This window comes from Rutidosis leptorrhynchoides, chromosome 8, assembly GCF_046630445.1.
Source record: "Rutidosis leptorrhynchoides isolate AG116_Rl617_1_P2 chromosome 8, CSIRO_AGI_Rlap_v1, whole genome shotgun sequence".
Lineage (NCBI taxonomy): Eukaryota > Viridiplantae > Streptophyta > Magnoliopsida > Asterales > Asteraceae > Rutidosis > Rutidosis leptorrhynchoides.
Genome location: NC_092340.1, coordinates 80,920,931 through 80,935,940, shown reverse-complemented (window position 1 = coordinate 80,935,940; position 15,010 = coordinate 80,920,931). Strand labels below are relative to the sequence as shown.

Genomic DNA, 15,010 nt, shown 5'->3' with positions numbered 1-15,010 from the left:
TCTCCAGGAAATTAAATTTGAAAGCAAAACACCCGTGATGACAAGTTAACCGTTTCTCAACTGTCACACTAAATACAAAAACATTTTTTTGAATTTAAAATTTGAGCATCTCTTTAATCCAGCCTTCAAAAAATTGAACTCCCGCCCTTTTTACTAAAGCGTGTTTGTCTATCCACTTTCCCGCATTATTCTCCACCAAAATTTAAAATCACCCGCTTCATATTCAAACTCGCCACCATTATAAACACCTTCACACCATCCCCAATTTTCATCAAACCCTAACCCTAATTCCCAAATTCACTCCAATTCCTACAATTCCAGCCCAAAATGCCTTCAATTCCAGAAGAGCCACTTCTCGCCCCTAACCCCGATCGATTCTGCATGTTCCCAATCCAATACCCCCAAATTTGGGAGATGTACAAAAAAGCCGAAGCCTCGTTTTGGACCGCAGAAGAAGTCGATTTATCACAAGATCAGCGTCAATGGGAGTCCCTAACCGATGGCGAACGACACTTCATCACTCACGTTCTCGCGTTCTTCGCAGCTTCAGACGGAATCGTTCTCGAAAACCTCGCTGGTCGATTCATGAAAGAGGTGCAAGTCGCTGAAGCTCGCGCGTTTTACGGATTTCAAATCGCTATTGAAAACATCCACTCCGAAATGTATAGTCTCCTTCTCGAATCGTACATCAAAGACTCGAATGAAAAGAATCGACTATTTCGCGCTATCGAAACAATTCCTTGTATTCAGAAAAAGGCGAATTGGGCGCTTAGATGGATCGATGGATCCGAGACGTTTGCGGAACGAATTATCGCATTCGCGTGTGTTGAAGGAATATTCTTTTCTGGAAGCTTCTGCGCGATATTTTGGCTAAAAAAGCGCGGTTTAATGCCTGGACTCACGTTCTCGAACGAACTAATCTCGCGAGATGAAGGTTTACATTGCGATTTCGCGTGTTTGTTGTACAGTTTATTGAAGTCGAAAATAAGCGAAGAAAGAGTTAAAGGGATTGTTTCTGATGCGGTTGAGATCGAAAGGGAATTCGTGTGTGATGCGTTGCCGTGTGGATTAGTTGGGATGAATGATGGATTGATGAGTAGATATATTGAATTTGTGGCTGATAGATTGTTGAATTCGTTAGGGTATTCGAAGATGTTTAATGTTCAAAATCCATTTGATTGGATGGAATTGATTTCGTTACAGGGGAAGACGAATTTTTTCGAGAAGCGAGTTGGGGAGTATCAGAAAGCATCTGTGATGTCGAATTTGAATGGAAATGGTGATGATCATGTGTTCAAAATGGATGATGATTTCTGAATATCAAGATGGTTTTAGTTATGAATAATATTTGTTTTGTTTGTTTTATTAATTAATAAGTTTACTCATTACTAAATTTATCCGTTATGCTGCTTAGGTTAGAGTCTTAGTTACTATGTAGTTTTGTATTTGTGTTAGATTTATAATATGAAAGGATTGTTCGATTATATTAGTGTATATTTTGAACTGTCTTTATATAATTGTTGTCTTTATCTTTTTGATGATAATGGTCTTTTATATAGTTGTTGCCTTTATTTTTTTTGTCTTAATGGTCTTTCAAAAATAGAAAGATTTAGTGATATGGTGTTTTATGAGTAGCAAAATTTATACTACGAATAATTGAAATTGAAGTCTGGTGGTGAGAAAACATTCAATGAAACGGTTTGAAAGAAAAAGGATAGGTTACAAATCATATCTTATTTAAATTTTTAAAAGTTGCTGTTTTGGTACTAAAAAATAAAACAAGTAATAAAATAAAGAGGGGTTGTTTTGATATTTATTAGTCGTTTATTTCAGATACAGTAACATAAAGTCGAGATCGCCGAGTTGGTCTAAGGCGCCAGATTAAGGTTCTGGTCCGAAAGGGCGTGGGTTCAAATCCCACTCTCGACATTCCATGTTTCTTTTAAATTTATGAACGTTTATTTTCATATTATTATAATGTAAACAATACAAAATCACATAACCCTTTTTTGTCTTCATATCTATTGTTAGCAATTTCTTCCCATTACATTGTTTTATCTTCCGCTATTACTTCATAGTTATCGAATTACGTATAGATATTAACGTTAGTGGTCGAATTGTTAGCAATTTCTTCCCATTACATTGTTTTATCTTCCGCTATTACTTCATAGTTATCGAATTACGTATAGATATTAACGTTAGTGGTCGAATGGCGGAATCGGTAGCGGAACTTGAAGTTTACGATTGGGGGGCCGAACTTATTTGTGTACTTGTACCTTTTTTTTTTTATTAATTTTTAAATTGTTTTGATATAAACTAGAGAAAAATTCGACCGCGCGTTGCTGCTGAAATGTCCCGTTCATATAGATTATAAACGTTCCATATTAATTGATTTCGTTGCGAGGTTTTGACCTCTATATGAGACGTTTTTCAAAGACTGCATTCATTTTTAAAACAACCATAACCTTTATTTTATCAATAAAGGTTTTAAAAGCATTACGTAGATTATCAAATAATGATAATCTAAAATATACTGTTTACACACGATCATTACATAATGATTTACAATAGAAATATATTACATCGACATATGTTTCTTGAATGCAGTTTTTACACAATATCATACAAACATGGACTCCAAATCTTGTCCTTATTTTAGTATGCAACAGCGGAAGCTCTTAGTATTCACCTGAGAATAAACATGCTTTAAACGTCAACAAAAATGTTGGTGAGTTATAGGTTTAACCTATATATATCAAATCGTAACAATAGACCACAAGATTTCATATTTCAATACACATCCCATACATAGAGATAAAAATCATTCATATGGTGAACACCTGGTAACCGACATTAACAAGATGCATATATAAGAATATCCCCATCATTCCGGGACACCTTTCGGATATGATATAAATTTCGAAGTACTAAAGCATCCGGTACTTTGGATGGGGTTTGTTAGACCCAATAGATCTATCTTTAGGATTCGCGTCAATTAGGGTGTCTGTTCCCTAATTCTTAGATTACCAGACTTAATAAAAAAAGGCATATTCAATTTCGATAATTCAACCATAGAATGTAGTTTCACGTACTTGTGTCTATTTTGTAAATCATTTATAAAACCTGCATGTATTCTCATCCCAAAAATATTAGATTTTAAAAGTGGGACTATAACTCACTTTCACAGATATTTCCTTCCTCGGAAATAAGACTTGGCCACGGATCGATTCATGAACCTATACAAATATGTACATATATATCAAAGTATGATCAAAATATAATTACAACCATTTTTATTATGTTTTAAAGATATGAGTGTATTAAGTCAGCTGTCCTCGTTAGTAACCTACAACTAGTTGTCCACAGTTAGATGTGCAGAAATAAATCGATATATATTATCTTGAATCAATCCACGACCCAGTGTATACACGTCTCAGGCTAGATCACAACTCAAAGTATATATATTTTTGGAATCAACCTCAACTCTGTATAGCTAACTCCAACATTACTGCATATAGAGTGTCTATGGTTGTTCCAAATAATATATATACATGGGTAGATATGATATGTCAAAACATTTGCATACATGTCTATGGTATCCCAAGATTACATAATATATTAGAATACATGTATAATATAATATAAGTTAGCTAGGATATGATTTGTATAGATTTGTTAAACATTTCCCGTAGCTAAAAAGATCAAAAATATCCAATCTTGTTTTACCCATAACTTCTTCATTTTAAATCCGTTTTGAGTGAATCAAATTGCTATGGTTTCATATTGAACTCTAATTTAAGAATACAAACAGAAAAAGTATAGGTTTATAGTCAGAAATTTAAGTTACATGTCAATTACTAAAGAGGTAGTCATTTCCGTCGAAAGAACGACATCTTGATGACCATTTTGAAAAACATTCTTTCACTTTGAGTTCAAACAAGATTTTTGGATATAGTTTCATGTTCATATGAAAAATCATTTTTCCAGAAGAACAACTTTTAAATCAAAGTTTATCATAGTTTTTAATTATCCAAACCAAAACAGCCTCCAGTTTCACTACGACGGCGTATATCCGATTTTATGGTGTTCATCGTGTTTTCAGATTTTAAATCATTAAGTTAGCATATCATATAGATATAGAATATGTGTTTAGTTGATTTTAAAAGTCAAGTTAGAAGGATTAACTTTTGTTTGCGAATAAGTTTAGAATTAACTAAACTATGTTCTAGTGATTACGAGTTTAAACCTTCGAATAAGATAGTTTTATATATATGAATCGAATGATGTTATGAACATCATTACTACCTAAAGTTTAGTAGGTAAACCTAATAGCGTGATATTGATTTCTTATGGGTCAAATTAGGGTTTAAGTGTCTTTTTGGGCAAGATAGGTGTTTAACACCTATGATCGGGTTTAATTGGCGTATTACGACCATTTTCACTTGTGTTAGTGATTATTGGTTAATTTTGGGCGCGGTTTGTACTTGGAAGTGCATTTGGGTTGAATTTGCACTAAGTGTCAAATTGGGTTGGTTTGTAAATCCAATCTAAGTGTGTTGTTGAATTTGTGATAATGGAATAGGTACTTTCCATTGACGAGTTGCAGATTACTTGGAAGCATTCTTCAAGACTTCAAGGTGAGTGTTAATATCCTATGTGCATGTGTATGTGTAGGATGGGTGCGGGTCGGGTGAAGTGGTTCTCGGTCATAGAGCTCACTTCACATATAGGTGGATTGATGGACTTGTGTATAGGTCCAATTGGCACGGTTGTGCATTTTGGTTGACCACCTTTGACGAGGTGCACACTTTGTGTGTACGTTATCACATGGGCGGGTGATGTGGATTATATAACCCCAATGGCGAGGGGTTAATATTGTGAGTGGAATAATTATGCGTTCATGTTTATAGCGTATTTGTTTGTGGATGAGCCGGTAGCGTCGAAGTGTGAACCACGAGCCGGTAGCACTATAAAAGAGTATGACTCAAATACGTATGGTGTGAACCACGAGCCGGTAGCACCATAGCGTTATGGTTAACCATATTGGGTTGTGATTGTATAGCATGTTATATATATATATATTGTGATGAGTACATGCTAATGTGGTTTTGGGATGGTGTACGACTTGTTAGTATTTACGAGTATGTTGATATACTAATTGTGTTACAAGTTCGTATGAGGTATTTGATATTTGTGTGGCGTGTCCATTTTATACATATATATGTATGTAGTATGTTATCATTCACTAAGCGTTAGCTTACCCTCTCGTTGTTGACTTTTTTATAGATTGCATGGATGCGGAGGCTCGGGTAAGCCGGGACTAGTGGACTCGCGTAGTTGCTTTAGAAGGCTTGCTTTTGGATTGATTAGGATTGGGTAGCGTATCCCCAATCGCCATGCTCGACCTTTATTTTGTATTACAAATCATGTGGTTGAAAACTTGTATTTTCGTACGAAAGTCGTAAAACGGTCAATGTGGGCCCGGTCTTCGTAAAACTAATTTTATTAATGGAACGTGTTAGTTCTACATATATTAATGTATGGTTAAAAGCGTTTTGTCTAAATACGTCGGGAAGTGGTCAAACATTTTCGCATTTCATGACTTTTTGGACAGGCCACTTTGGCGCGCCGCGCGGACATATGGCGCGCCGCGCCATGTGCTGTACCAGCAAAATATTTTTTTTTCTGCGTTATTGGTTGGTTAACGGGTTGGGTTGTTACATTAACCTTGTGTTATGAAGAACTGTATGCAAAAATATGTTAAATATTTTGGTGATGAGTATTCTTTATACTTTAGAAATTCAATCGACAACAGTACTTACAAAAATGACCGTATAATATCGTTATTTCATATACATTTGTAAAATACTAGATAATGTTTCGGATGAGTCCCCGTGCAACGCATAGGCACTACGGTGTATAATATATGGAGTAAAATAGGAAAAAGTCTAAAAAGAAATGAAAACGAACACCACAGTGACCCGCTTTGGTATCGGATACTCGGATATGCCTTTGGGGTGGTGGATTCATTTCTATTCAAAATGTCTACCTAAACCCCCTCGTCAAGTATTTGAAGTTGGCTTCTCATAAACGCTTTATTCTTCCGTCCGTACAAAGAAAACCACTCGCTAATGCTATGGCTTTGCAAATGAAACCGTGCAGTTGCGCCACCGCAGCTTCATCATCGGTTTCTCTCCGGCGGCCTCTTATTCCTTTTACTTCCCCAAATGTGTTCGTAAAACAATCACCATCACCATCAAAACCTAAAATTATACCACGTTTATTCAAAGTATCAGCCGCTGTTAACAAAAGCCCTAAACGCCTCAAATACGCTGCACCTCGTCTTCCTAAGGTATATCATACTAATTATTATGGCTTCTCTCTTCATTTTTTAATTAGCTTTATTAGACTAGATATAGATGATTATTGCTCATTAATGAAGGCGTATTTTGATTAGCTTATTTTACCAGTTCACTTAAAATATTAAAAAGCCAATAAGCTTTAGTTAATAAGCTCATAAGCCCGTATGTAATTAGCCACTGTGAGGTTATGTTGTTTTGAGTCACTTTGTTAGGTGTTCTGTTGCGATTACAGACATAATCTTTGTGTGGTGGTTCTCTACCCAAAAAGGTAGAGGCTTGTACTTGTGTTATCTTAATAATAATATTGCCTTTCAAAAAAAAAAAAAAAAAAAAAGCTCATAAGCTCAAATAAGGTAAGGATAGATTTGGGGATAAAAAAATTGGATGCAATGAAGTAAGGTACTTGAAGTTCAAACTATTTCCTTGATTGTATAAGAGAACAAATGAACAATACGAATGGTGTTAAATTTTGATGTTGTGTACTTGTATTCGAAACTGGAATTTCTACATAATATTTACCCTTTTTATAAAAATTGGCAGGAGGATGGGTTGTTCTACATTGAGGTTGATCCAGAAGGAGCAGACACGTGGAAACTCGATTCGGTTGTGGAACTTCTTAAAAATGGAGCTGTTGGGGTTATTCCAACTGATACTGTGTAAGTTATTCGGGTCACCTGTATGAGTACCACTCTTGTGTGTCTTTCGTTAGTTTGTGTACATAATAATTAGTGTTTGTTAAAAAACCTGCATACATTCAATTGTAGTGTTTGTGAGCTCCTTATTGATACTGGCATATGAAATATGTATCTTGTGGCTAGTAATAAGTATAACCAAACACCTCTTACTATATAAACAAACACACACTCCTACACAAATTCTCTCTTTTCATTTTGCTGCCACATTCTGCAGGTACAAGTCTAGTAATATGTAATGCAAAAGACTGTGGTTTTATGTTCTTTTTGACATTTTTCATTATAAAATCATTCTTTTTTGTGTGCTCATGCTAGGTATGCTATGGTTTGCGATATGACTAACCATGATGCTATTGAACGTCTTCGAAGGTAGATGTTTTTGCACTTCCACTCATTACTTGAAAAAGGTTAAGTCTTTTGATTCTTTATAGTTACCCTTCTTTCCTTTTTCTATGCAGACTAAAGGAAGTGGAACCTTCGAAGGTAAGCATGTGTTATATCATTAATTTTATATGCTATGGTGTTCAATTTGGTTTTATTTTTTCTAAATGCAATCATACTAATTTTGCAGCCCTTCAGTATTTTATGTCGTTCCCTTCATGACATAGATACATTTACTACTGGGTTCCCTCGTGGAAACAGTGATGGCTATTCGGACTATTTTCGAGCTGTTAAACATTGCCTGCCTGGACCAGTAAGCATATTTTTGCTATCATCATCCTGTATTTTTTTTTTTTTAAACTTGTGTTTTTTTAACATATTCTTAATGTAACAGTACACTTTTATTTTAACTGCAAGCAAAGCACTACCAAAACAGTGTATAAAATATGGAACTACTACATCTAAATACGCATCAAGGAAAAATTTAGGTGTCCGCATACCAGATGATGTTGTATGTCAAGCAGTATTGGAAAAGATGGGCGCACCTTTAATTTCTACAAGGTAACCTTGTTAAATCAACAATTTTAAAAGTTTTTATGGTCATTTAAAATCACATTGTCAATGTTTATATTCACATTTTCTTCTTATAGTGTGAGGACTCCAGAGCAAAATCAATGGATGATCGACCCAGTTCTAATAGCTGATACATATGGACCAGAGGTACATTTGCATGTTCCTGATGACAGTTAAAAAAAAAAAAACTGGACCATAACCATTTATATTTTATAACCATTTAGTTGAAAGGTCATAAGTAGTTGTTTTTTGTGCAATCCGTTATATGCCTGAACGGGTGGTAAAATGGGCGGGTCGGGTGGGTTGGATTCTGGATTCTTGGTAAAATTACTAGTGAAAATACTTGGACTCACAAACATTTTTTCCATTGAAAAAAGCCTTCTATTAGTAATAAAATATGTTGATAAATAAACATTAGGAGGCTGTATGCATTGAGGCACGTTTTAGCTGGTTTTGACCCATTGCCTTTTCTCTAGTAATTCTTTATTTAACTGCATTGTAGATAATAATATTTTGAATAGACCAATATACAAGTAATTGTCTAGAAATTGTCACGTTTAGTTGACTATATATTATTACAGGGTCTTAACTTTGTGGTCGATGCTGGTATAAGAATGGCTAACCCATCTACTGTAGTGGACATGACTCATGTACCCCCAACGATTATTCGTCAAGGAAAGGTACTTGTTTCAATGCTAATCAACATACTATAGTATAGTATCGAAGCATTAAAAACTGAATGGAAAAATGTACAGTTTTAAAACCTGTATGTTATTTGGTTTAGGGTCCTAAACAACCATGGATGGCTGAAAAAGAGGATGTTGCTGCTGAAGAAAAAGACTAGAGATTCGGTATCTTTTACTGCATAGTTGGAACTCCATGTGGATAATTGTAAAGTGCAAAAGTTTAGACATACCGCCATGCATTGACACAACCCTTTTTGTTGGCAGCAAAAAAATTGCTTTTTTGTTGAGGGTTGATTAGGGATTGTATATTCAGTTTCTCTACTCACTAAACGATATTCTTGTTGTCCAATCATTTTAACTAACCTTAGAGCGAGCACGAAATTGATTATGCATCTATATTGTGGTTTTTTTCGGCTAAAAATATGAAAATTCATATGGAAACCGAGACGTTCTCAAAGAGAAAACGACATGAAACGAGAGATACAAGAGAGAAATGAACCAGAGCTCGTACATAAAAAGTTAAACGATACGAAAGCGAACTATCTATATCGAGCCCGACCGATACAATCAACCAAACCTAAGACAACGGACCTACCTAAATAAGGTTACATAGGAAAAATCACGGTTTCCGGTTCCGACTAATAAATGGAATAAACAATTTAAGGAAACTCATATTCCATACAAAAAAAAAATACAAAATCAATAGAGAAGGGCAAACTAAGGCACAACCTTTTTAAATTTCCGTTGACCGTGTCGTGTTCTAACTTCTTTCCCGCACGATTCTCCAACCAAAAACTCATAAAATAGTTAAAGTATAGAGCTCCACTAATCAACTATACTTTCATCACCATGGTTTAGGTAAAATCTATACGTGCAAAATGATTGAAGTTTTTTATGTTCAAGCTATCACGGGAATCAACTACGAAGTAGTAGAGTATGGTTTAACGGTTAGGTGTTTGAGGATTTTCTAAGAAAATTCAAGTCCAATTCTTACTACACTTTTTGAGGTCTTACCTCTAAAATAAGAAAACGGCTAGTAGAGTATTTTGAGATGATTGTTCAATGGTCAAATCTTATATTTCATTTAAACAGGTGTATTTCGTCTCCAGGAAATTAAATTTGAAAGCAAAACACCCGTGATGACAAGTTAACCGTTTCTCAACTGTCACACTAAATACAAAAACATTTTTTTGAATTTAAAATTTGAGCATCTCTTTAATCCAGCCTTCAAAAAATTGAACTCCCGCCCTTTTTACTAAAGCGTGTTTGTCTATCCACTTTCCCGCATTATTCTCCACCAAAATTTAAAATCACCCGCTTCATATTCAAACTCGCCACCATTATAAACACCTTCACACCATCCCCAATTTTCATCAAACCCTAACCCTAATTCCCAAATTCACTCCAATTCCTACAATTCCAGCCCAAAATGCCTTCAATTCCAGAAGAGCCACTTCTCGCCCCTAACCCCGATCGATTCTGCATGTTCCCAATCCAATACCCCCAAATTTGGGAGATGTACAAAAAAGCCGAAGCCTCGTTTTGGACCGCAGAAGAAGTCGATTTATCACAAGATCAGCGTCAATGGGAGTCCCTAACCGATGGCGAACGACACTTCATCACTCACGTTCTCGCGTTCTTCGCAGCTTCAGACGGAATCGTTCTCGAAAACCTCGCTGGTCGATTCATGAAAGAGGTGCAAGTCGCTGAAGCTCGCGCGTTTTACGGATTTCAAATCGCTATTGAAAACATCCACTCCGAAATGTATAGTCTCCTTCTCGAATCGTACATCAAAGACTCGAATGAAAAGAATCGACTATTTCGCGCTATCGAAACAATTCCTTGTATTCAGAAAAAGGCGAATTGGGCGCTTAGATGGATCGATGGATCCGAGACGTTTGCGGAACGAATTATCGCATTCGCGTGTGTTGAAGGAATATTCTTTTCTGGAAGCTTCTGCGCGATATTTTGGCTAAAAAAGCGCGGTTTAATGCCTGGACTCACGTTCTCGAACGAACTAATCTCGCGAGATGAAGGTTTACATTGCGATTTCGCGTGTTTGTTGTACAGTTTATTGAAGTCGAAAATAAGCGAAGAAAGAGTTAAAGGGATTGTTTCTGATGCGGTTGAGATCGAAAGGGAATTCGTGTGTGATGCGTTGCCGTGTGGATTAGTTGGGATGAATGATGGATTGATGAGTAGATATATTGAATTTGTGGCTGATAGATTGTTGAATTCGTTAGGGTATTCGAAGATGTTTAATGTTCAAAATCCATTTGATTGGATGGAATTGATTTCGTTACAGGGGAAGACGAATTTTTTCGAGAAGCGAGTTGGGGAGTATCAGAAAGCATCTGTGATGTCGAATTTGAATGGAAATGGTGATGATCATGTGTTCAAAATGGATGATGATTTCTGAATATCAAGATGGTTTTAGTTATGAATAATATTTGTTTTGTTTGTTTTATTAATTAATAAGTTTACTCATTACTAAATTTATCCGTTATGCTGCTTAGGTTAGAGTCTTAGTTACTATGTAGTTTTGTATTTGTGTTAGATTTATAATATGAAAGGATTGTTCGATTATATTAGTGTATATTTTGAACTGTCTTTATATAATTGTTGTCTTTATCTTTTTGATGATAATGGTCTTTTATATAGTTGTTGCCTTTATTTTTTTTGTCTTAATGGTCTTTCAAAAATAGAAAGATTTAGTGATATGGTGTTTTATGAGTAGCAAAATTTATACTACGAATAATTGAAATTGAAGTCTGGTGGTGAGAAAACATTCAATGAAACGGTTTGAAAGAAAAAGGATAGGTTACAAATCATATCTTATTTAAATTTTTAAAAGTTGCTGTTTTGGTACTAAAAAATAAAACAAGTAATAAAATAAAGAGGGGTTGTTTTGATATTTATTAGTCGTTTATTTCAGATACAGTAACATAAAGTCGAGATCGCCGAGTTGGTCTAAGGCGCCAGATTAAGGTTCTGGTCCGAAAGGGCGTGGGTTCAAATCCCACTCTCGACATTCCATGTTTCTTTTAAATTTATGAACGTTTATTTTCATATTATTATAATGTAAACAATACAAAATCACATAACCCTTTTTTGTCTTCATATCTATTGTTAGCAATTTCTTCCCATTACATTGTTTTATCTTCCGCTATTACTTCATAGTTATCGAATTACGTATAGATATTAACGTTAGTGGTCGAATTGTTAGCAATTTCTTCCCATTACATTGTTTTATCTTCCGCTATTACTTCATAGTTATCGAATTACGTATAGATATTAACGTTAGTGGTCGAATGGCGGAATCGGTAGCGGAACTTGAAGTTTACGATTGGGGGGCCGAACTTATTTGTGTACTTGTACCTTTTTTTTTTTATTAATTTTTAAATTGTTTTGATATAAACTAGAGAAAAATTCGACCGCGCGTTGCTGCTGAAATGTCCCGTTCATATAGATTATAAACGTTCCATATTAATTGATTTCGTTGCGAGGTTTTGACCTCTATATGAGACGTTTTTCAAAGACTGCATTCATTTTTAAAACAACCATAACCTTTATTTTATCAATAAAGGTTTTAAAAGCATTACGTAGATTATCAAATAATGATAATCTAAAATATACTGTTTACACACGATCATTACATAATGATTTACAATAGAAATATATTACATCGACATATGTTTCTTGAATGCAGTTTTTACACAATATCATACAAACATGGACTCCAAATCTTGTCCTTATTTTAGTATGCAACAGCGGAAGCTCTTAGTATTCACCTGAGAATAAACATGCTTTAAACGTCAACAAAAATGTTGGTGAGTTATAGGTTTAACCTATATATATCAAATCGTAACAATAGACCACAAGATTTCATATTTCAATACACATCCCATACATAGAGATAAAAATCATTCATATGGTGAACACCTGGTAACCGACATTAACAAGATGCATATATAAGAATATCCCCATCATTCCGGGACACCTTTCGGATATGATATAAATTTCGAAGTACTAAAGCATCCGGTACTTTGGATGGGGTTTGTTAGACCCAATAGATCTATCTTTAGGATTCGCGTCAATTAGGGTGTCTGTTCCCTAATTCTTAGATTACCAGACTTAATAAAAAAAGGCATATTCAATTTCGATAATTCAACCATAGAATGTAGTTTCACGTACTTGTGTCTATTTTGTAAATCATTTATAAAACCTGCATGTATTCTCATCCCAAAAATATTAGATTTTAAAAGTGGGACTATAACTCACTTTCACAGATATTTCCTTCCTCGGAAATAAGACTTGGCCACGGATCGATTCATGAACCTATACAAATATGTACATATATATCAAAGTATGATCAAAATATAATTACAACCATTTTTATTATGTTTTAAAGATATGAGTGTATTAAGTCAGCTGTCCTCGTTAGTAACCTACAACTAGTTGTCCACAGTTAGATGTGCAGAAATAAATCGATATATATTATCTTGAATCAATCCACGACCCAGTGTATACACGTCTCAGGCTAGATCACAACTCAAAGTATATATATTTTTGGAATCAACCTCAACTCTGTATAGCTAACTCCAACATTACTGCATATAGAGTGTCTATGGTTGTTCCAAATAATATATATACATGGGTAGATATGATATGTCAAAACATTTGCATACATGTCTATGGTATCCCAAGATTACATAATATATTAGAATACATGTATAATATAATATAAGTTAGCTAGGATATGATTTGTATAGATTTGTTAAACATTTCCCGTAGCTAAAAAGATCAAAAATATCCAATCTTGTTTTACCCATAACTTCTTCATTTTAAATCCGTTTTGAGTGAATCAAATTGCTATGGTTTCATATTGAACTCTAATTTAAGAATACAAACAGAAAAAGTATAGGTTTATAGTCAGAAATTTAAGTTACATGTCAATTACTAAAGAGGTAGTCATTTCCGTCGAAAGAACGACATCTTGATGACCATTTTGAAAAACATTCTTTCACTTTGAGTTCAAACAAGATTTTTGGATATAGTTTCATGTTCATATGAAAAATCATTTTTCCAGAAGAACAACTTTTAAATCAAAGTTTATCATAGTTTTTAATTATCCAAACCAAAACAGCCTCCGGTTTCACTACGACGGCGTATATCCGATTTTATGGTGTTCATCGTGTTTTCAGATTTTAAATCATTAAGTTAGCATATCATATAGATATAGAACATGTGTTTAGTTGATTTTAAAAGTCAAGTTAGAAGGATTAACTTTTGTTTGCGAATAAGTTTAGAATTAACTAAACTATGTTCTAGTGATTACAAGTTTAAACCTTCGAATAAGATAGCTTTATATGTATGAATCGAATGATGTTATGAACATCATTAATACCTCAAGTTTTCTGGATAAAACTACTGGAAATGAGAAAAATGGATCTAGCTTCAAAGGATCCTTGGATGGCTTGAAAGTTCTTGAAGCAGAATCATGACACGAAAACAGTTCAAGTAAGATTTTCACTCGAAATAAGATTGTTATAGTTGTAGAAATTGAATCAAAGTTTGAATATGAATATTACCTTGAATTAGAAATATAACCTACTGTAAATAACAAAGGTTCCTTGATCTTAGATGATTACTTGGAATGGATTAGAAAGCTTGGAAGTAGACTTGCAAACTTGGAAGTATTCTTGATTTTTATGAAACTATACTTATAGAATTTATGAAGAACACTTAGAACTTGAAGATGGAACTTGAGAGAGATCAATTAGATGAATAAAACTGAAGAATGAAAGTGTTTGTAGGTATTTTTGGTCGTTGGTATATGGATTAGATATAAAGGATATGTAATTTTGTTTTCATGTAAATAAGTCATGAATGATTACTAATATTTTTGTAATTTTATGAGATATTTCATGCTAGTTATCAAATGATGATTCCCACATGTGTTAGGTGACTCACATGGGCTGATAAGAGCTGATCATTGGAGTGTATATACCAATAGTACATACATCTAAAAGCTGTGTATTGTACGAGTACGAATACGGGTGCATACGAGTAGAATTGTTGATGAAACTGAACGAGGATGTAATTGTAAGTATTTTTTTTAAGTAGAAGTACTTTGATATGTGTCTTGGAGTCTTTCAAAAGTGTAAGAATACATATCAAAACACAACATGTATATACATTCTAATGGAGTCGTTAAGTCTTCGTTAGTCGTTACATGTAAGTGTTGTTTTGAAACCTTTAAGTTAACGATCTCAATTAATGTTGTTAACCCAATGTTTATTATATCAAATGAGAT

General features: G+C 34.3%; 2 protein-coding genes, 2 non-coding genes and 1 pseudogene across 4 annotated transcripts; all 5 read left to right on the top strand.

Moving 5' to 3' along the window:
- The first annotated feature begins 327 nt into the window (after positions 1-327).
- On the top strand, positions 328-1,402 carry LOC139862649 (ribonucleoside-diphosphate reductase small chain-like). The gene has a single exon (XM_071851271.1). It carries the CDS (start codon positions 328-330, stop codon positions 1,315-1,317), a length of 990 nt encoding a protein of 329 aa, XP_071707372.1. The 3' UTR covers positions 1,318-1,402.
- Positions 1,403-1,848: 446 nt separating this feature from the next.
- Positions 1,849-1,929, top strand: TRNAL-AAG (transfer RNA leucine (anticodon AAG)). The gene has a single exon. It is a non-coding gene; the product is annotated as a tRNA-Leu (tRNA).
- A 4,061-nt stretch (positions 1,930-5,990) lies between these two features.
- Positions 5,991-9,080, top strand: LOC139862944 (uncharacterized; annotated as a pseudogene).
- Positions 9,081-10,123: 1,043 nt separating this feature from the next.
- LOC139862648 (ribonucleoside-diphosphate reductase small chain-like) lies at positions 10,124-11,198 on the top strand. The gene has a single exon (XM_071851270.1). The coding sequence runs from the start codon at positions 10,124-10,126 to the stop codon at positions 11,111-11,113; it is 990 nt and encodes a 329-aa protein (XP_071707371.1). The 3' UTR covers positions 11,114-11,198.
- A 446-nt stretch (positions 11,199-11,644) lies between these two features.
- TRNAL-AAG (transfer RNA leucine (anticodon AAG)) lies at positions 11,645-11,725 on the top strand. Its single transcript has one exon. It is a non-coding gene; the product is annotated as a tRNA-Leu (tRNA).
- Positions 11,726-15,010: the final 3,285 nt, after the last annotated feature.

Excerpts from the sequence above, each read along its gene's own strand:
- LOC139862648 (XM_071851270.1), top strand. The coding sequence starts at position 10,124 with ATGCCTTCAATTCCAGAAGAGCCACTTCTCGCCCCTAACCCCGATCGA.
- LOC139862649 (XM_071851271.1), top strand. The coding sequence starts at position 328 with ATGCCTTCAATTCCAGAAGAGCCACTTCTCGCCCCTAACCCCGATCGA.